Source organism: Eptesicus fuscus, chromosome 9 (genome assembly GCF_027574615.1).
Source record: "Eptesicus fuscus isolate TK198812 chromosome 9, DD_ASM_mEF_20220401, whole genome shotgun sequence".
Classification (NCBI taxonomy): domain Eukaryota; kingdom Metazoa; phylum Chordata; class Mammalia; order Chiroptera; family Vespertilionidae; genus Eptesicus; species Eptesicus fuscus.
The window spans coordinates 21,176,188-21,198,405 of record NC_072481.1 but is presented as its reverse complement, the minus strand read 5'-3'; the positions used below and the strand labels follow the sequence as shown (position 1 = coordinate 21,198,405).

The 22,218-nt window shown below is 51.6% G+C and overlaps 1 protein-coding gene across 1 annotated transcript in view; it reads left to right on the top strand.

Moving 5' to 3' along the window:
• The window catches only part of CSMD2 (CUB and Sushi multiple domains 2), a 545,662-nt gene that overhangs the window by 314,415 nt on the left and 209,029 nt on the right, over nucleotides 1–22,218 (top strand). The window contains exons 11-13 of the mRNA XM_008156972.3: nucleotides 1,098–1,201; nucleotides 4,265–4,377; nucleotides 19,548–19,730. Of these exons, the coding sequence (XP_008155194.2) occupies nucleotides 1,098–1,201; nucleotides 4,265–4,377; nucleotides 19,548–19,730 (400 nt within the window). The remainder of the gene's footprint in view (nucleotides 1–1,097; nucleotides 1,202–4,264; nucleotides 4,378–19,547; nucleotides 19,731–22,218) is intronic.

Below are 22,218 nucleotides of genomic sequence, written 5' to 3'. Positions count from 1 at the left end.
CACCCTCACCACCTCTGGCCTCACTCCTGCCACATCGGTTTCCACACGAGCAGCCAGACTAATGCTTCCTCACTAATGCTTCCTGCCGCCCACTGTTTAAAACTTCTGCCGCTCCTCCCTCAGAATGAGCCCCAGCTCTTCGGGGCAGGGGAGGTCTCGAGACCCTTCAGACCTAGCTCCAAGCAGATCCTCTAGTCCTGGCCCTTCCTGAGTCCCCTCCTTGCACTAGAGGGCCAAGTACATTGTCCCCCCACTCCCAGGTGAGGCAGCAGCAGGTGTGCTCGGTTTGTGGACTTGCCGTGGACTGACACTGAGTACTTGTTCTGGAATGTTCCGTGTCTGCCCCAGCGCAGGCCTTGTGCGCCTGACTCTACCCATCCCTCCCTCAGCATTCCCCATTGGCTGGTCTTCCACTCGCATGGGGTCCATCACCCCATGTTGTGGTTGTCAGTTTGCTTCTCTGTCTCCCCTGCTCACTGAGAGCAGGGACTGTGTTGAACCCCAATGTTGAAACCCCTAGCACATCCCCTAGCCTGGCATATAGTGAGTGCTCCGTAAATATTTGTGGAAGGCAGGACTACAACAAGTTAAGAGAGAAGAATCTTGTCGAAATCTCCTTCCTGGACCATTCATTTATTCAACAAATAAAGAGGATGGAGAAAAGCAGGCAGAGAGGCTAAGAGAAGTCTGCAGGCCCCTGGGGGCAGATAGCTGAGATTCCACACGTGGCCTGAAAAATTGCCACCTCGCCCATGGGGGTTCCTGTGCATTAAAGCATGAAGAACGAGTCTAATCATCTCAGAGCTGGCCAGATGTGCCTGGTGTTGCCATGGCAGCCCCCAGAATTGAGCAGATGTGCCATGAGCATCTTTGGAAAACATCAGGGGACCCCAGAGCCTGTATGGCCTGGAGGGAAATAGTTCACACTCAAAACGCGGGCATGGAACTGCTCAGTGTGGATTGAGGGTCGTGTAGGATGGTGCCACGGGGACTCGGGGCATCGGAACATAACGAGGAAATGTCTTCCTGTCCTCAAGACTCTGCCAGGCTCTCCCAGCTGCCCCTGTCTGCTCCCTAATCCCATGCTCCCTCCCTAGGTGATCAAGCTTGCCTTCGAGGAGTTTGACTTGGAGAGGGGCTATGACACCCTGACGGTCGGGGATGGTGGGCAGGACGGGGACCAGAAAACGGTCCTCTACATGTAAGTGACGTAGGCGTTCAGGCGGGAGGGCGGGAGCACGGTACCTTGGCTGAGGGTGGTGGGATGGGCTTGCCGGGTCTTGCCTGGTCCCCCAGACCACACTGCGACCAGGACAGGTGCCTTGCTGTGCTCCTAGTTTCTGCAACAGTCCCTCCGCCTCTCTCTACTCCAGCCGAGGGAAACAGAGCACTGGGCCACATTCTCACTAGGGATTCACAGGAAACGTGTACAGAACGAGCAGTCTTAGGGAGCAGGGAAATAGAGGTTTTGTGGCTGTCTGCTTCGACGCAGACTCTCCTGCCACCCAGCAGTTTTTCTTCAAGGCCAAGTACGTCTGTGGTGGTCTGACTTCAGACAGAGACAGTCAAGTGCTTTGCTAACCTCCCTGCCTGCTCTTAACTATCTGGGAAGTGGGTGGTTCTAGAGAATTAGGACCACATGGACATACACATTCTCTGAGTCCAGAAAGGTTAGATTGTATGGTCTGGCCAAGGGAGAGGGTGATATCAGGCTGTGTGGGATTCCATGACCCTGGGTCTCGGCTTCTTTGCCCACCCGCAGCAGCCTGACATGAAGCAGGATAATGCTCTTGTTTGATGCGTGTGGTCCAGCTTCAGAGAAATAGACAGGCCTGACTTCATCCATGTCCCCTGCCCAAAAGAAGGGGTGATTTCACATATGCTGAGCACCTACTATGTGCCCAGGCACTGTGATGGGAACTTTCACATCAGTTATCTCATTTAATTCCCACAATGTCCCTATGAGAAAGGTGATATTATCCCCGTTTAGCAGGTGGGGAAACTGAGGCCCAGTGGTTGCAAAAGATGGTTGGTGGCAGAATCAGCACTTGAGTTCGAGTCTTTTGATTTCAGTGAGGGATAGCATCCCTTGCCATACCCCCTCCCAGCCAGGCTAGCTCCAAACTAATACCCTCTGGTTTTAATAATGAATGAAAGATAACTGTTCAGTAATAACTGGCTTATTCTGTTCTGGGAACTTCCCACACTTTCTCATTCCTGCCTGGAGAAGATCCTATCAGGCAGTTAAAGGACACATGATGTTACCCACTGAGTCAGAGACATGGCTAGGATGTGGGGTCTCTCAGGAGAAAGGAAATAATGTGAGCCCTGCTTATTCCACTGTGTTAATCAGGGTTCACCAGAGAAACAGAACCAATAGGATATATATAGAGAGAAGGGTTTATTATAAGGAATTGGCTCACATGGTTATAGAGGCTGACAAATCTCAAGATCTGCAGGGTGAGTCGGCAAGTTGGAAACCCAGGAGAGTGATGATGTAATTGTGGTGTGAAGGCCAGCAGGCTTAAGACCCAGGAAGAACTGATGTTTCGGATCAAGTCCAAGGCAGGGAGAAAACCCCCACAAAGTCCCTGCTGGAATTCAGGCAGGAAGAATCTTCTCTCAATGAAGAGAAGGTCAGCCTTTTTGTTCAGTTCAGGCCTTCAGCTGAGTGGATGAGGCCCACCCACAGTGGGGAGGGCACTCTGCTCACTCCATCTATCATTTAAATGTTAATCTCATCCAAAACCACAGACACACCAGGAATAACATCTGGCCAGACATCGGGATACCCCAGGGCCCAGCAAATTCAGATAGCCATCTCACCCACCTCTCTCCTCCTGTTGGTGCCCCCCCTCAGTCACCTGCCCTGGACCGCTGACCTATATGGTGTATCCACTCAGTGTGCCCAAGAGGTCCTCCCACAACCCCATGTGCTTTTCCATGGAGAGAACCTTAGAACAGCAAAGCTGAAAAGACTCTTGGGGATCATACAACCCAATCCCCTCATTTAACATGGAGTGGAAAGGCCCAGAGACGCCCAGCATCTTGTCCAAGGTCCCCCCACAAAGAATGGCAGAGCCAGGCCTTATACCCAGATCTTTGCACTAATCTAGAGTGAGTGAGCTCCCAACAAGTCCTGTAGCAGCCCAGGGACTCACCCATCACCCCCAGATCTCTTCAGGCCAACGTCCATCTCAAACCTTCAGGGAAACACATGCAAAATGGTCAGGCTCCTTTGTTGTCCCAATCGGGCCAGACAGGAAAGGCAGAGGCCTTGGCTTCTCTCTTGCTTACTGCCACCCCGGAGTCAGAGCCAACCCTGGCCTGGCCTCAGTCTACTCGCGTGAGAGCCCCCACATCAGGGATGTCACACAGGCTGGGCTGGTGAACCCCAGGTGGTCTGTCCCAGCTCCACCCCCATGGCACTCATGTGCTGAGCATCTCTCTGCAGCCAAGACAACACCCCCAGCCTCAGCTTTGAGACCCAGGGTAGAGCAGACCCATTAACGAAATTGCCCCCTCCACAGCCTGCAGTCCCCATCTCTACAGTAAGAGGAAGCCAGGTTTCTTCCAGAAACCCCAGCCTGTGCAGTGGATGCTGGCTCTGCCACTCTCCAGCAAGCTGACCTCAGGAAAGCCATTGCCCGTGTTGTACCTTTGTCTTCTCATCTGTACAGTGGGGATAATAACCCCTACCTCACTGGGCTAATGGGGGCATTAAATGAGATAATGGACGTGACGGTGTCACACTTGGATAGGTGCCTGGAAAATGTGAGTTGAGTGAGAAGCTTCCCCATGCTCAAACTTAAAAAAATGTGGCCCAGGGTCACGGCTGTGCTTTTAGCCTCAGTTCTCATACTGGCAGGAAAGGAATGGCTGGGTTCCCACCAGGGGAAGGGGTTTCTGTCTGTCTTTCCTGCAGTACAGTTCACAGGAGAAATCAGAGGTTACAGGGTGTGGACATCCCTTGATTAGATCTGGTTCCAGCTAGCCCTGCCCCCTGAGCCAGCGAGGCCACAGATGTCTCTCATAAGCCCAGGGGTCTGGGCGAGGAAGTGGAGGTTGAGATTCAAGCTCGGCCCGTGGCCGAGGGGGAGAGGCGCCGAGTCCCTGGGCTCCAGTGTCAGAAACTCCGTGGAGCTCAGAATTTGCCCGAGTGAGCCTGGCTCCGAGGTGCTCCTGTAGGTGTCTTCAGTCGGGCAGTCATCCTGGTGGGGTGCCATGGTGGGGTGCACACCTCTAAATCTCTCTCTCCTGACAGCCTGACAGGTACGTCTGTCCCAGATCTCATTGTCAGCACCAACCATCAAATGTGGCTCCTCTTCCAGACGGACGGCAGCGGCAGCTCCCTGGGATTCAAGGCCTCTTACGAAGGTAACTGCTCTTGGGGAGTGAGGGACCCTGGAGTCAGAGCCTTGGGGTCTGAATTTGGAGTCAGCGAGCCCTGGGCTTGAACTAGCTTCCTCTCCTTGGGCACATTGGAGTTCTTGACATCTCTGAGCCCCAGCCTCCGTCCTTGTCCAGTGGGTCTCCTGGGTTGTTTTGAGGATTATCTGAAGTAAATCACTTAGAATACTGGACACAGAGCACTGGGCACGTACATCGGTTCCATCCCCAACTCATACTAGACTCATGTAGGCCTTTAAAGGGCCCCGTGAACTCTCTAACCTCGGTTATTTCCTATCTTCATACTGGAGATAGGAGCTTCCCAAGCTACTACCCACTAGGGGTGTTAGAGCGATGAGGGGCTGTGCACAGTGCTAGGGACAGACACACACCATTGGTGGCCTGAGGAGGATACAGATGAGGGTGACCTTCATCTCTTGATGAAAACAGCCAGCCATTAAGGAAATGGCAGACTCTGGGGTCCAAGAGATGCCACCACTGTCACCCTTCCCTGCACTTGCATGCCTCCTGTTGATTCATGACTGCTAATGCCGATGCCCACAAAAAGGGGAGCAGAAGCCATCCCCCAGGGATTTGTGAAGGCCCTGTTAGGTGTCAGGCCCTAGGCCAGCACTAGGGAGCAGATGCATCAGACCCAGCCCCTATGGCAGAGACAGAAGCAAAAGCAGGGGAGCTATTGCATTCAAGGGGGCATGGCAGAGAGAGCCATGGAACCATGGAGCATGGAGAAGGGCCGTCATCTTCCAGGGCATCAGGAAATGCTTTATCAAGAAAGGGGGCCTTATGTCTTTAAAATGAAAATGTGGCTACTAGAGAGACAGGAAAGAGAGGCGACCTTCCTACACCCCCAGCTCTAAGACCTGGGCGTTCTGCTGGAGGCTGTTTAGGGGGAGCAGTGCCAAAGATTCATTCTGCTCCGTGGGCCTCACACCCCAGTGCTCAAGGGTCCTTCTGTACCAGGACCTGGACTGTCTCCACCCTGGATGCACAGCGTGTCCTAGGGCTGCCCTAACTAAGAGCCACACACCGGATGGCTCAGTTCAAAGGCCGTGTGTTCTCTCACAGCTGGAGGCTAGGTATCAGGAGGCAGTGCTCTCTCTGCGACTCTGGGTAGCATCCTTGCCTCTTCCTAGCTTCCCTGGTGATCCTTCCCGCCGTCCTGGCATTCTTTGACTTGTAGCTGTAGCACTTCGGTCTCTGCTTCTGTTGTCACATGCAGCCCTGTGTGACTCTCTCCCCCTCATATAAGACACCAGTCATAACGGATAAAGGGCCCACCCTACTGCCAGTATGACCTCATCTTAACTTGATTACTTCTGCGAAGAACCTATTTCCAAATAAAGTCACGTGCACAGTCACCAGGGGTTAGGATCCAACGTATCTTTTGGGGAAGACAATTCAACCCATAACAGGAGGCCAGCCCATACATATTTCCTGCACTAGCACTGCCATACCTCAGTGCCCAGGGGTGAGGACAGTGACTGCACTGTTCTAAGATCAGGAAGCATATGTCTGGATGAGACAGAGCAGCAGGCAGAGAGCATCTATTGGGGGACAAGTGCTGAGTTCAAATCCTGGTTCTCTGGCTTTCTAGCTCCAGGGCAGGGCAGGGAGCCTTGAAGTGCAGATAATAATACGACCTAGGTCCCAGAGCTACTGTGAAGATTGCGCTTAGATAAAGAATGTGAAAGTAAGAAGTGTCACACATTGCAGTGCAGTAAGTATGTAACTAATGAGTGCATATGTAGGTAGTTAAAAGAATGGGCTCTTCTGGTGCCTGGAGTTACACTCAAGCAGCTGTGGGGTGGTGAAAAGAGCATCAAGCAAGAAATCAGGAGACACTGATTCAGGTCCAAGCTCTGGCACTCACTGCTTTGAAAATGGGAATGAACTTGGGCACGAAGTTTCTAAAGTTCCCCCCTTTCTGAACTTCTGTGGATGTTTAACAGTGAATGTTTCCAAAAGCGGGAGGAATGATCCTGTCATCACATGCCCTTACTCTGTCCATATTTTATCAATGGCTCAGATTAGACAGAAATAGCATGAGCTTGAAAGACAGGCCAGTACACCAGTCCGCATGCAGAAAGATCTCGACGGGACGGACTGTGGGCTACATTACCATGACCAGATGAAGCAGGGATAACTTTCAAGCATGTTTTAAGGTTCAAAAAATTAGCTACTAGAATTGATACCAGGGAGTTAGTGTGCTTTCTTCTGTTCTGATCTGATCTGGCATCAGAGAATTGAACTTAGATGTGGGGACCGCAGCTTGAGATGGACACGGAGAGGACATCAGGCAAGCCCAGGGAGAAAGGTGAACAGCCACCCAAGCGTTTATTGGGGGGTAAACTCAAGGGAGACCTGAGAGCTGGGTCCAAATATTTGAAGGATTGTTTCATGGGAAAGAAGAATTAGACCTGTTTGGTGTGATTTCATTGGATAGAAAGGGACTTGTTGAGAGCCCACCATGTGCCAGAAACTTTATGTTCATTATCTCGGGGTTTGCAGTGCCACGTAAAGACTTGGGGTGCCCTTAGGGACCACCATGGTGGTGTAATAAATAGAGATAATAATAACAACCTCACAGCATGTTAAGAAAGGAGATCACAGAAAGCTCCTTGCACGGTGCCGGGCACCGAGGCAACTTCCCCTGGAGGCTACTGAAGTCCCTCTCTACCCAAACCTTCCATGATTGCCCTGCTCTCCACTGGGTGCCCTCCTCTGCCCGGGGACCCTTGGCTCCTTGCCATCCCGCAGATGGCCTGTGCTTGCTCTGATAGGCCCCAATTCTAGGACCCCGCCTCACACCTGCACTCCCCACCTGGGCCCTGTACTCCCCACCTAGGGCCCCACCTCACACCTGTACTCCCACCTAGGGCCCTCGCTCCCCAGACTGGCTGAGAAATGAGATGGTTCACTGTGGCCACAGTGTATGGTGTGGTGGCAGAAGGCAAATCCTGGCTCGGAGAGCCTTGAGGCTTCATTAAAGGGTTTGCACCCTTCAGGGTGGGTATCTTTCAGTGTCTGTCCTTAGCCTTCCATCCTCTTTTTGTAGAACCTTCCACAGTTGATCACATCCACTCTCATGGCTCCAGCCTCAACCTAAACACCAGTGACTTCCAAATCTGTTCCCACTTGCATTTAGTCCACTGGTGACACATTTTATATAGCTTCTCCCTCGGACATCTCAAACCTAACCCATCTGTATTAGTCTGCTCATAATGAAATGCCATAGGCTGGGTGGCTTAAATAGAAATTTATTTCCTCACAGTTCTAGGCTAGAAGTCCAAGAGCGAGGTTCTGGCTGATTGAGTGTTTGGTCCAGGCTCTCTTTCTGGCTTGCAGATGGCTGCCTTTCACGTGGCCTTTCCTCAGTGCATGCACACAGATAGACAGAGAGCAAGCCCTCTGTGCCTCTTCTCATAAAGACGCTAGCCCTGTGGGATCAGGGCTCCACACATATGGCCTCATTCAACCTTTATTGCTTCCTTCGAGGCCCCATCTCCAAATACAGCCACATTGGGGGCTAGGCCTTCAACATAGTAATTGGACGGGGGCTGAGGACACAAACATTCAGTCCCCCTCCCCACAGCCCCTGCCCCTGTATCCCCATCTTAAGAAACAGCGCCACCACCCATGCTGTCCCTCGTTCTCCTTTCACCTCCTCCTCCCTCTCCCACCGCTAACCCTGTCCCAGATTCTGACAGTTCTCCCTCTGCAGCGCCCCAGCCCCTTGTCTTCGCTGCTGCCAGGCCTTCATCGCCTCTCACTTGAGTGATAGCACAGGCCGCCTGGACTCGAGCCCCACCCCACCCCCATCTGCCACATGCAGCACAGCCATCTCCCAGAATCCAAACCTGGCAGTTTCCTCCTCCTCAAAACAACTTTCAGGACAACTCTGCATTGCTTTTGGGGAAGGTACAATCATTCGCTTGGCATCCCAGGCTCTCCATGATGGTCATTCCAAGCCGAATTCTGGTTTTTATGAATCCATTCTAGGCAGAATTCCAGTTTATTCATCTCTATAGTCCATAGGGCCTAACCCAGGGCCCGACACATAGCATGTGCTCAGTGAAGCTCGCAGAATTAAATTGTAATGACATTTTGCACGGGCTCCATAGGGCACCCTCACTCAGCATCCTTTCAATCCCCTTCCCCCTACTTCACCAGCTCCCAGAACTCGGGTGCCGAGAGCCCACACCTTCTCCACTGTCCCCTGGGCTTTGGGGTCAGACAAACCCAACTTATAATTGAGTTCTGCTACTGGCTCTGGTGATCTTCAGCCAGTCTCTCATCTCCGAGCCTGAGTTTTCTCGTCAGTGAAAGGGGCTGATAAACTTTTATCTCACAAGGCGGGGTCTTACAAGGACTCAGTGTAGTGAAGTGCCCGGCGGAGGGCCTGGCATTTAGCAAACACTCGATTAAAAGCCTGGTCCCCTCCCCTGCATCTCCTCTCCCAAGCTGCACCCATGGCCCAAAGCCTCAAAATGACCTTCACCCCCCTCTTGGCCCTATTTTAATCCCAGCTTCTGGTGAATTCCCTACAGCACAACTTGGCTCAGGGATGGGAGGGTAGCAGGCATGCAGATGTTCTGCAGGTGGCATGAAGCCCCTGAGAGCAGAGACCTCCTCCAGGCACACCTGGCCCCATCCTCATCAACACTCCCTCTGTCCCAGTTCACGTAGAGAGAAGCTTCCTTGGGGGCAAACAGGTAATACTGAAGTATCACCCCTTTCTGCCCCTTGTTAAAAGTGCGATTCCCGAATGGGAAAATTGGGAGATTTATTTCCTGAAAATTCTTCCAGCTCTGCTTGCTACACTCCCAGGGTGAGGTGGGGGAGGGGATTTAGGCTCCATCAATATCTGAGGAGTCTGAGCTGGAAACTCAGTTCCCCTGCATAGGGACAGCCAGCTGTAGGAAATGCATTCACACTTGCAACTGCTTTGCTTCCGAGTAGAACAAGAAATATTTAAGGAACAGGCAATTAGCATTTACCAGAAACATAAAATTACATACAACTTGCTAACAAGTTTTAGCATCAATCTGGGAGTCTCCTGGCTTCCTGACTTGGAGCCTGGGATCTGCAGCCTGGAGCTAAATCTGGGAGCCTGGCCTAGCGCAGGAATTGGGGGCGGGGTGGGTCTGACCCTGGAGACAGGGAGGAGCGAGGGAGTAGAGGTTATGCAGAAAGGTTGCCCCGCAGTCCAGGGCACTCATGTTGGAAATGAGGTCCCCTGGGTATTCAATACTGTCTAAGCCCCTGTCATGTGTCACAGATACTGTTCAGGACATTGGGGCCACAGGACAACAAGATAGTCTGTGTCTGCACCCAAGTCATAGTCTGTCTTCATTAGAGACAAGGCAGTGCTAGAAGATGGGAAATATCAAGGAGGGACAGTAATCTTGCTTGAGGGCATCAGGGAGGGCTTCCTGGAGGAGCTGGCGTCTGAGACTGAGAACTGCTGGAAGGATGAAAAGGAACTGGTCTCAGCATCCCTGAGAAAGAGGAAAGATTGGCTTGGAGAACTGGCATGTGCATAGGGTTGGAGCTAAGACTTGTGCAGAAATAAAGATTTAGAGCAAATAGGGAGACAATGGCCGAGACTAGCCCTCTCTCCGCCAGCAGAGCCTCCATCCCCTCTGCTGGTGGGCACTGCTGAAAGACGGTGCTGGAGCTGGGCCGGAGAGGAGGCCCAGGGCAGCAGACCAGCACCATCGACTCCCCTCCTTTCCAGACACTGCCTTTCCTCCTATCGGAATAGCATGCATGTGACCATTCTCGGCCCAAATCTGCTATTTTCAGGACACCTCTGCTTCTTGTTTCATCCCCATAAGCACAGAAGACCAAACTTTCTTACTTCTTTCAAGAATGGCACCAGCCATGTTCCGAAGACACTCGCTGAGTTTCCATGATACCCTTAAGGCCTCCTCAGGCACCGGGAGCTAGCGTTTACTGCCTCCTCTCAGGAAAGCCCTTCTGTCCTGGCCCTTGGGGGTAGGGTGACAAACAGCCAGAGGATGCCGCAGCATTAAAATTGGACAGGAAATGATTTGTCCCTGAGATGTACTCACCAAATACCGGGGCTTTTGCAAATGGCAAGCTCCAGTTTGGGGCAAATGCAGACAGCTTCGAGGCCACCTAGATATTCTACTTGTCCATATTCACCCCTTCCCTTAACCTGCGTCAGCCTGTCACATGCCCAGGACAGCGCTGTGGAGGAAGGAGGTGAGGAAGGAAGCATGTCAGCCACTTCAGCCACCCACACTTCCGCCCTATTTGTGAAAGTCATGTGCAGAGAGAGGTGCACAAATACCCCACAGTACACATGCAGGTGCTTTGTGTCTCCTGCCTCCTTGTGCCCTTCCCATCAGAAGGAGACGTGGAGTGGGATGTGGTTCTAAGTCAGTCCATGAGATCCAGGTATGCCCAGGGGTCATCTTAATGCACCAAATATGCCCAGTCACTCGCCAGGGGTTTGTGCTGGTTGAACAATGGATCGGTGTGGCACTTAGTATGCGCAAGACTGTGCTTGGTTGTAGACACGCATCCCTCCTGCTCTCTAGAGAGCATCATCAAACCCCCGGCCTTGAAGAACTGACAGTGTACAAAATAAAGCATAAACAAACTTTCAGCCCTTAAACCAGGCTCTTGTGGTCTCCGTCAGACCAGCTGACCTCGTCCCTCTTCATCACTTCCTGCCGCATTGAAGTTCCAACTCTTCTCCGACACGACACTCCATTCCTCCGAGTCCTTTCCTGCTTCTCTCCTTCCATCCTCCCCTGTCATCCCTCAAACACTTACCGAATGTCTCCTCTGTGCCTTGCACTCTACTAGAAGCTGGAAGGAGATATTTCAAAAACCCTCTCTCCGTCCTCAAGAAACTTTTCATTTCACAGGGAGAATCATTAAGCCAAAGCCACAGCTGTAACAGGAAGTCTTCCCAGGGGCTGGGAGTGGGAGAGAGCGCCTGGCTCGGCCGGGACATCCTAGGCAAGATCTCAGCCTGGGCAGCACTGGGGCTGACATGAATGATGACGCTTTGTCTGGCAGACAAGCAGGGGTGTTCATTCGGGAGCAGAGGGACAGCAGGTGCCAAGTTAGAGCCACGGGAGAGCCAGCTGGGCTCTGCCAACAACAGGCCAAGCCTGACAGTGAGGTAACACCTACTGGTTCCTGGGTACGTGCCATGTGCCGGACATTTTGACAATTGTCTTATATGCACAAGCTCATTAAATCCTCAGGACAACCCTGTAAGGTGGGGGTTGTTATCACCACTTCCATTTTACAGATGACAAAACTGGGACTCGGAGAGAATGAGAAATGGGTTCCAGGTCTACTCCTTAGTGCAGGGCCAGGATTTCGGCCCAGCACTCACTGCCACCAGAGCCCTCGCTCGTCACCGGCGCTCTATCTTGCCCTCCCACCGGTCGCTCAGTTTTGTGGTGTACAAAGCTCAAGGTCAGTGACGGCCAAAGATGACGCTGCGGTGGAGGGCCTAGGCGAAGGTCCTGCCCTGCCGAGGAGATAGGGTTTTAGGAAGCGAGGAGAGAATCAGTGAGCAGGACATGGTGATAAATGGATTTTTATTTCTGAGCGATCTGATGCTGCTTATAGTTCAGAAGAGAGGGAAGAATCAGGGGACCCACTTTTGCCTGATGCCACCATCCAGGTGAGAAATTGGGAGGGGAGTCTAAGGAGTGGGAGAAGGGCCTAGAGCTGAGGGGCCTGATGTGTGGAGGAGGAGGAGCCACGTGAGGTGTTAATGAGGACTGGATGAGAGGGGCTGCGAGATCCAGGCTGATTCCATGTCTGGCTTGGGCCACCTCCAGAAGCCTCCTCCAGCCCCAAGGCCTGCACTGCCCCCTGCTCTCCCAGAGGCTCTGTGGTCAGAGGCACACCTCCTCCCCTGCCCTCATCGTTTATGCTGTAATTATCCCCACGTCCACCTGACTAGGGGTTCTCCAACGGCAGGGCCATGGGTCAGGCTGCTCTGTGTCTCTAGTGCTGACCGTGGCATTTGGCAGTTCCCATGCAATAATGTTAGCTGGACTCACACACTGAATAGAATGTTCTGTGTTCCAGGCACTGTGTTGGTGCTGGGTGCAGAGTGAGCAACAGTACAGAACCAATGCCCACCATAGGACGCACCTTGGGTGGGAACAAGAAACAAGGTCAGCCTGGCAGCCGGAGGCGGGGGAAGGGGCTGAGTGGGTGAATCGAGGGAAGAGGCAGTGGAGATTTTTGTCCTTTTTCCCCACTTCTGTACCCCCGACATCTAGAACAGTGACTGATAAAATAAATAGGTGAATACTTAGGAAGGACAGTCAGTGCTATGAAGGAAGAGAACGGGGTGCAAAGAGAGGAAAGGAAATGGGGAGCATCCAGGCTGCTTGGTCCAGGGGGCATCTTTGAGGAGGCAACCTCTCACATGGCAGTCTACAGTGTGAGGCGTGGGAATATGAAAGGGCGAGGTGAGGACGCCAGGCCCCGGCTGAGAGAACAGTGAATAAACGAAGGAATAAATGAAGTCGCATCCATTTGTAAAGGCACCAAATCGCAGCCCAAGCTTGGACACCCCTCCTCCCTGCAAGCAGCACTGCCCTTCCCTGGAGCACATCAAATGGAGAATTTATGGCGACACGTGACGCAGTTCCCACTGAACAGACATTGTCATAAAAGAGGGCTGCAATTTGGTATTAGAAATTGAAAAACCTGGGAGAAGACCGAAGTTGATCACAGATGATAGGAACAGCACCGCTGAGAACGGGGGAAAGCAAATAGGCTGAGCGGAGGGCCAGCGTGATGGAACTCGGAGGCGTCTGTGAAGCGCTCATCTCGTGTCCCCAGCTTGCTTTTAGTAGGCAAAGGGAGAGAGAGGGAGATAAACATTATAGAATGGAATTACACTAGGCCAGACAACAGGGAATTGCATGCATGATTTTCTCCAAGTCAGAATTTGGTTTATCCATTTGCACTTCTGGGCCCTGACATCGGACTCGGTCAGCACCTGACCAGGAAGGTCAAGGTCAAGCACCTTTCAGGCAGAGCAGTAGAGCACAGGGAGCCGTCTGCAGAAAGACACGGGGCCTTGGTCCCTGTGTTCCCAGCAGGGGTTGATGCCTGGCTTGGAAGGAAGGCCCAGATCAAGACGGGGTGTCAGAGGGACAGAAGCCAGGCACCAGCCCCCTCCGCCTTCCTGGAAGGAGCTCCCAAGCTGCTCTGTTCTTCCTCTCCCCGCCACCCAATCCTGGTTCTGCGGTCTTTACATTCCCCTCTCCAATGCCTTGCACCTCTTTGCCAAAAGCCCCCTTAAACCTGACTTCCCCTTGAGGTCATCATTACCCTATGGCCCTCTGCAGTGCAAGCAACTCATGTCTCCCGGCCATGAATGTCTGTTGGAGAGCTGGGCTCATGTGCTCACTCTCCCATCTATTCCACCTGTGTAAACCCTTCTCCTTTGACCTTACGTTGTCTCCTTCCACCTGCGCCACTTGCTACCCTCCTCATCAACATCTCCAGTCTCTTCCTCTCTACTCCGGTTATCACCTTGCCTCTCAGTGTTTTTATCTTCTCACTTCCTCTCTGTGCACTCCAGCCAAACCTTGATCCTCCAGTACCTCTGAAATCTTAACTCCACCCATCTGCTCTGGCATCCTTTGTCTCTCCAGCTTCTCCACTCATTGCCCCCCCCCTCCTGTTCATCATCCTTCCCTTGACCTCTCAATTCTCCACCCCCACCTGCTCTTCTCACTTCTTTTCTCATTTAGCCTAAGCCCTTGGGTAACCCCTCAGCCATTATTTTAACAGTACCCCCAACTCCCTGCCCCATTGTCCTTCCATTTCTCCAAACCCAACCCGCCCCTCAATCAGTCTTGCTGCCCTTCCTCCATTTCTGCGGGACCCACATCACTGAGGGCTTCTGGGACAAGTCTTGCTCTTGGTGTCCCTATAAATGAGGCATCTCCATCTCCTCGGGCCCCAAAGGTGCATGGCAGTCCATCCAGCCATGATTTCCTCTTCTCCAGAGTGATTGCTTCAGACAGTCTTGTCAACATCAAACCTTCCTCCCCAGAACTGGTTGCTCACTTTCAGCAAAGACCATGACCTCCTCCTTTACTTAGAAAACAGAGCCTGTGTCATCATCATAGGATCTCCTTCAGCCTTCTGGGATCCTACCTCAACACTCACTGCAATCACCTCTTCCCTCGTTCCCCCGAGAGTCCCCAGGTCTCTCAGGCTCTCCCCCCAGCAAGTGACTTTAGGCAGGGCAGTGGAGCACAAGGGAGCCCGTTCCTCCTGCCTTCTCTAGAGTCTCATGCCCTTGTTCCTCCATATCTTCAGCTAACTATGTGATATCTCTCATCCTCTCTATCTGCCTCTATATTTTATGTGTCTGTCTCTATCTTTATCTCTATTTCTATGTCTCTCCTTCCCTAGCATTTAAACATGGTTAGGTTTCTCACATCTTAAAAATATTTTCAACTGCCCCCTTAAGTCCATACTCCTCATGTGTTACCACCTAACTTCTCTCCATTCTGTCACTTCCAGGAAATGCCATTTTTAAGTGGCATCCACTCTTCCTATATCGTCTTCCTCTTCTCCCATTGGGTGTTGGTCCCATTGTTACGTTCAGTCTACTCCCCGCTAATTCGCCACTGACCTTCACTAGCCTGCTTTTCAGTCCTGTGTAAACTTCCCTGCAGCATGCGATGCTGTTGAGCTCCTTGAAGCTCATTCTTCTCTAAGCTTCTGTGACCCCACTTTCCCCAGGATTTAATCTAACATTGTGCTGGTCGCTACAGTGTTCCTAACTGTTCTGTCCTGGACTGACAACTCTTCTCACTCTCCTTGGATGGTCTCATCCTTCTCATGGCTTCTTTTATCATCTGTGAGCTGAATCCAAATTCTATATTTCTAGACCAGACTTTTCTCCTGCACTTAAGACCGAACCATGAGGACACTTTCTACTGGCTGTGTCCACTTGGAGGTGCCTGTGTCCACTCAGCATGCCCTACTGCTGACCCCCAGACCTGGCCCTCCTCCTGCATTCTTATCTTAGTGGAAGCACACCCAGGGTCCAAGGCCCACCCTCATGTCACTGTAGACCCATGCCTCTCCCTTATCCCCTGTAACCTCACTCTCAGTGGGCCTGTGGCTTCTTCCAGCTTTAGGCCTCCAGATCTTTCTGTCTCTCTCCATCCCCTCTGCTAGTGCCCAGTCTGGGATGCTACCAGAACACCTCTCAGATTACTGTGAGCCTCCCACTAGAATGGAGGCTCCAGAGAGGCGGGGCTATGTCTGCCCCATTCTCTGTGAACCCCCAGGGCTGGGCACATTGGCTCACTACGTAGACACGCAGGCATTTGTTAAATGAATGATCCCTCTGCCTCCAGAATGACTGCTCCTGACTGTTCTCCAGACAACAGTCGGAGTCATCTTTCAGGATGTACAATATGAAATGCTAAATAGAATGGACCCCTTTGTGGACTCCCAGTCGCCTGTTATCTGTAGCTCAGTCTTATTAGCAGATCTCACAGGCCCTTTCATGGGTTGGCCCTGCTGCCTTCTCCAGCCTCATCTCTCAGCACCTTGCCGACAGTACCTTGTGTGTAGAAAGGCAATATTGCACAGTGGTTAGGAGCCCTGGGACCATTCAACCCATTTGGATCTTTGATCCACCATTCTCTAGCTCTATGGCCTTACATGATTGATCTGTGCCTCAGTTTCCTTCATTTTAAAACGGCTATAATAGTACCTACCTCTCAGGGTTGCTGTGAGGATGAAATGAGTCAATATATCTACAGTGCTCCAAGTGGCTGCCGGCACATAATCAGCACCGGAGTTATTAGTTATAACAGCTGTTAGCTAGTTAGTATCACTGTTGTCATTGCAGTCCTACAGTCTTACCATTGAGACTTTGCATGGCCTCATCTCCACCTCAAGGGTGCTTCTTCTCCCTTCTCTCCCACTCATTCCTCTCTTTTCCCCCAGCTTCCCTGAAATACAATTAACAGTTGATATTGTGTAAGTGTGTGTACAACATGATGACTTGATATGCGTATATATTGTAAAATAGTTACCATGATATGATTAGCTAACACAACCATCATCTCATATAGTTACAATTTGTGTGTGTGTGATGAGAACTTTTAACATCAACTCTTTTAGCAACTTTCAAATATGCAATATAGTATTGTGAACTATAATCACCATGCTGTGCATAACATCTCCAGAACTTACTCATCTTATAACTGGAACGTTGTACCCTTTGACCAACATCTCCTCATTCCCCAAGCCCTGGCAACCACTGCTCTACTCTTCGTTTCTATGAGTTTAGATTTGTTAGATTCCATGTATAAGTGAGACCATATAGTATTTATCTTTCTCTGTCTGGCTTATGTCACTTAGCATAATGCCTTCAACTTTCATCCATTTCGTCTCAAATGGCAAGATTTCCTTCTTGTTTATGGCTGAATAATGTTCCTTTGTGTGTGTGTGTGTGTGTGTGTGTGTGTGTGTGTGTGTGTGTACACACTACATTTTCCTTATTCATTCATCTATCCGTGTCTTGGCTATTGTAAATGATGCTGCAATGAATCCCCCTGTCCTTTCACCTGCTGGCTTCTGCCCAGGCTTCAGATCTCAGCTTAGACATTACCTCCTCCAAGAAGCCTTCCCTGATGCCAGGGCTGGGACTGGGGTGAGGGGAGCAAGGTACTCACCTTGGGCATAAAATTTAAAGGAGGTGAAGGATGCCAAAAAAAAACCAAAAACTCAGTAATTAATACAAATATTTTAATGTAACTTTAAAATCAAGATTAATGAAAAATGTCGATGATTAAAAACATCAGCATTTGAAATAACCACAGGCTCTGATGATGAGGACTAGAGTGAGACCAGTGAGGTGAGTCATCCAAGTGCAAGGTCAGATCTGGTCTTCAGTTTAGGTCTTGGTACTTTTCTTAATGTTGGATTGCATTCCTAGTCATTAATTTTGAGTTCCTAAAAAAATATTACACTAAGATATGGTGTTGGTTCCTGAGCTTTTGCTGACTCCTGAAGTTTTGTGCCCAAGGTTAGTGCCTCACTCCCCACATCCTATTTCCAGCCCCACCCTCCAGGTATCCTTCTGGGCCCTTCCGCAGCACAATCACACAGTGTCATAAATACCTTCTCCCTCGCCGTATCACAACTAGGTTGTTCGGCCATGGACAGCAGGACCCAAGTCCAGATCTCTGGTCTCCAGCACAGGGACTGGCACAGAGCAGGTGCTCATTACATGCTCTGGTGGCACTGACGCAGAAGAAATGGGGTGGATGTGGGCATGGGGGAAGACCCATACCTACACCTGGGGGAGAGCTGGCAGATTCCTTCCTCCCTCTGAGAACACTGGTTCTCTTGAGCTGATCACACCCTCAGACAACAGCTGTTGGCAGGGACATTGAAGGTGTACCCCACATGTGTATCTTCTACAGCACGGTGGCACCTCACTAAGAAACCTTAGGTCTGGGACCTAGCTTATGGAGTAGGATTCAGCTCTGTCTTCAGATGCTGGGTAACTTCCGTTAGGTCTCCGAATGCCTGCAGTGACAGTCCTTGCCAGGGTCTCACACCCCAGGACAAAGGGAACCCCTAGAAGAAGGAGGGCCTTGCTGCTTGCTTCTCCAGATTGATTTGTCCCAGGGGCCCCTTCTTCCTTCCCTTGGAGACCCTGCAGTTCGGGGACCTAGAGCAAAGCCACCGCCTTCCCGGGAGTGCCTCCATGTGTGCCAGCATCAGAGGGGATCGGAGGTGCTCTCAGCAGGTGTGTGTGTAGAAGGGGAGGCCCAGAGGACGTGTGAGATGAGAAATGAGAGAGCCGATCTGTCCATGAGCCCTTAGACCTGGCACCTGGCCTGGTCCACCCACTTTCCCAAGGACCCTAGATGTTTGAGACCACACACACACACCCTTCTACATACACACACACACACACACACACACTCCCTTCTTTCTGCCAGTTCTCAGCAGGGAGCTGGAGGCCTGGTTTGGGGGAAAACATGAATGTGACAACCAAGTACCCGCCCATATAAGGCAGTGCACAGAGCTGCCTGTTAGGTCACACACGGCAACTTTGGGGACTGTGGCTCCTGGCAGCCCATAATGATGTCTACAGAAAAGCCAGGTTCCCCTTGGCATGACAAGCCTGGGAAGGTGTCCAAAAACCTCCCATTACTCCAGCCCTCTCTCCCAAATCATGGGGCTCTTCCAGTCCTCACCTACCATCTGTCATTTCCTTTATTACTCCCTATATTTCTCTCAGAATGCCTTCCTCCCTGGGAGCAGAGCTTCTTCCCCTCCCCCTCTCTTCTCTCCTCCACGCCCTCCCCTCATGCCTCCTCCACCATCATCTCTCACAGCACCAAACACAAGGCTGGTGGAAGTGGGGGTGTCTCCTCCGGAGGAAACTCCAAGGTCTTGGTGAGGACAGATTCCTTTCCTGGGGTGCCTGGGTCCTGAATGACTCTCCCGTGAGGCAGCCAGCCCGTTGTGCCCCCTGAGTCCAGGCCCCAGAACTGTCCCAGGGAACCCAGCCCAAGTCTGACTCACCACTGTCGAATCAGATGAACTTAAAAGCATAGCTAACAAGGCATTTGTTTCATTTTACCTGCTACCATCTCAAATTGAATTTTAAAAAAATATCTTCATGCAAGTGCTTCCCTATCAGAAAGCAGCCAGTATTGATTCTCAATCTCTGGTTTGGGGAAAGGCCGGCAGCCAAGCATCAGCCGCCTTCTCATCTCGTGCCTGCCGCTGCCACTCCGGAACGGACTGCACTCAAGATCTGTCAGGTGGCATTAGGAATACAAATGCAGAGTCAAGTTCAGCAAGAGAGTCTCCAAACTTGGGGACTTGTCAGCTGGTGGGACAGGCATCCCGAGAAGGAGGTAGACCCACCTTCCCAGAATGAAGGCATCCCAGCACCTAAGAACACTTTCTGTGGACAGGGGCTTGGGCGTTTGACAGGAGGCAGGGTTGCTCACTGAAGATCTGCCTGTGTCACTGGAAGCACTGACTCGTGGCTGAGGAGCTGCAGCTCCACGAGGGAATGAAGTCAACTTTTGTCTCTGTTTTCTTGTCTTCCTGTCTTTCAGAGATCGAGCAGGGCAGCTGCGGCGACCCCGGCGTGCCTGCCTATGGCCAGAGGGAAGGCTCTCGCTTTCGCCACGGTGACACACTCAAGTTTGAGTGCCAGCCTGCCTTTGAGCTGGTGGGGCAGAAGGCAATCACGTGCCAAAAGAATAACCAGTGGTCGGCTAAGAAGCCAGGCTGCGTGTGTAAGTGAGCAGGAGGGGACCACGTGGGGTCTCCGCCCAGAGGCAAGGGCCAATCCCAGCTATTCCAGGGGCCCCATCCTTGGGAACCTTCTAGATCCTAACAACATCACTCTGGTTGGTTTCTTCTATTCCTCACAACACTGCTGGTGGGGTCCTCATTTCTGGCAGTGACGTAGACTGTAGCACTGAGAAGGGTTGCCCTTGACATTTGGGGACCTTCTTCAATGCCATCTTCCCTCCCTGGTGATCCTGGAGAGCAAGGTATAGGCCACTGGGGCTCAGTTCACTAGGCTCAGACCCAGACATTTCCTCCTCACGCTCGTTGCCACTAGTGACACCAGACAGTCAAGCCAGGGTGGAAGGGACTAGTAAGTCTGTAAGATTAGACTCTGTACCAGCCTCTGAGTGCTGTGGGGAGCCATGGCCTTGCCAGGACATAGGAAGTTTTCTCAAACTGCTTCCTCTTGGATTTGATTTAGGGAGGGTGGGGATCAAGCTGTCTTTGTATTATTGATCTTTTGGCAAGAAAGTTGGAGTTGAGTGCTCTGTTCTATGGAAATAATGAGGAGGCCCATCTTTCTTCTTTGACGGGATGGTCATTCTTTCAACGCAAATAATACTTGAAGTCCAGGGTCCCAGTGGGTTTGGCAAGTGTGAGGGGACTGTGTGTAACTAAGAGTGGTGCAGGCTTGGTCTCTATTGAGAAATCAAAGGATCCAGCTTTTCTGGACTGTCACTTCTTCTCCCAACCCTCACTGCCCAGCCTTCTCCATCTCTTTCAATCTGCTTCTCTCGGGGAAGGGCAGACAGCCTGACCCTCTGCTCTTCTCAGCCAGCTTCTTGGAGCTTCTGAGTGCTGAATACGAGGGAACGGTGGCCCTCAGGATTGGGGGAGGGAATAACCTTAGAGGCTATCAGGGAACATCCGTGCTGACTGAGAGTTTGGTGTATGAATTGGTGAGTTGGGTCACATCATTGTGATTATACTTTTCAAACAACAACAGAAAAACCACTTTGTTTAGTTTAACCCAGCATTTTTGATGACTTGTGAGTTTATGTAAAAATTCTTGCAGAGGTTTAAAGATCAAATCACTCTTAGGTACACATTAAACAAATCACTCTTATTGAAAATAATAAAATTGCATGAAATCTGCCCATCTCTGTGGCCTGACATGGTTAGAATAGAGTGCCTGGCAGTGTTCACCTCATAGCACACTGCACACCAAGGGGACTGGAGGGGTAGAGCCAGCAGGAAGCAGCTCAGGGAGCACAGGAGCAAGGGACCTGACAGTCATAGAGACCTCTCCTCCCCCTGTCCCTCACTGCAGGAGCCGGTGAGTGGAGTGGAGCTCCGCTGGGCAGGTTGGAGGTAGGGCTTCAGAAGGTAAAGGCACAAGCTATGGGAGTCCAGGGTACCATGGGGCTTCATCTCTGAAATCCAAGTACATAAAGCAAGGCAGGGAGAACTGGAAAGGGCCAGGCCTCCAGGGCCAAGAGCTGATGGGAATAAAGTGGTTGGCAGACCAGCCAGCTACTTCCGAGCTGGATCACGTTCCCTGCCCCACAAACTGAGACCTGGATGTAGCAGAATGCTGCCTGGGGAGAGGGAGATTGGGCTGTCACGCAAGACCTCCCAGGATTTACCTGACCCTTTGGCTCTTAGGAGTAGCTTTAGGAGATCTTTCTAGAACCTTCAGTAAGGGCAGAGGACCAGCAGGCCCTTCGTTTCCAGGAGCAAGGCTGGCAGCTTCCGGAGCGCTGGGAGCTGATGCAGACAGCTGTGAAGAAGGGGGCGGAACTGTCCTGGCGAGAACCAGGCAGTGTTCTCTGTGGTGTAAATAAAGCGTAGGGGCCCTGGACTCATTGATGGGAACAGTGAAGCAGGCAGGCGCTCTGGGGGCCAGTACAGCGTCTCTTTTTCTGGATGATTCTGAGACCTAGCAGGATGGCATCCCAAGGCAGTCCCATCACTCAGGTTTTCCTGGTCATTTGGACGGAGCAGGACACAGCTCACGTCTCAGGGATGATGGCTTCAGTGGAGGAGGCCAGAGAGCGCCAGTTGGCCCCAGGCCTTTGCGCCACACAGCAAGGTTGCATTTGTATTTTATGAAAGTGAGGGGCGCCACCTGGCAGCTCCACCGAGCTCCCAGCCCCCAAGTTGCTATTTCCACGGGTTCTAGGCTGTGCCCTCGGGGGTGGGGGTGGGGGTGGGGATGGGGTGGCTCACAGGCTAATGAATGGTGAAAGGATGGTGATGAGCAAGTCTTGAGAAAATTTTGGATTCAAAATCAGAGACATGTTTCTTCGTCCTGGCTCCGCTGCATGACAGTGGCCAGGACACCTTTGCTCTGGATTTTGGTTTACTAATGTATCCAAGAGATAACTCTCCATTCTGGCTCCAAGAATTCTAAGCTTCTATGATTATATTTACAGGAAAAAAGGACCACCCTAGCCGGTTTGACTCAGTGGAAAGAGGATCAGCCTATGG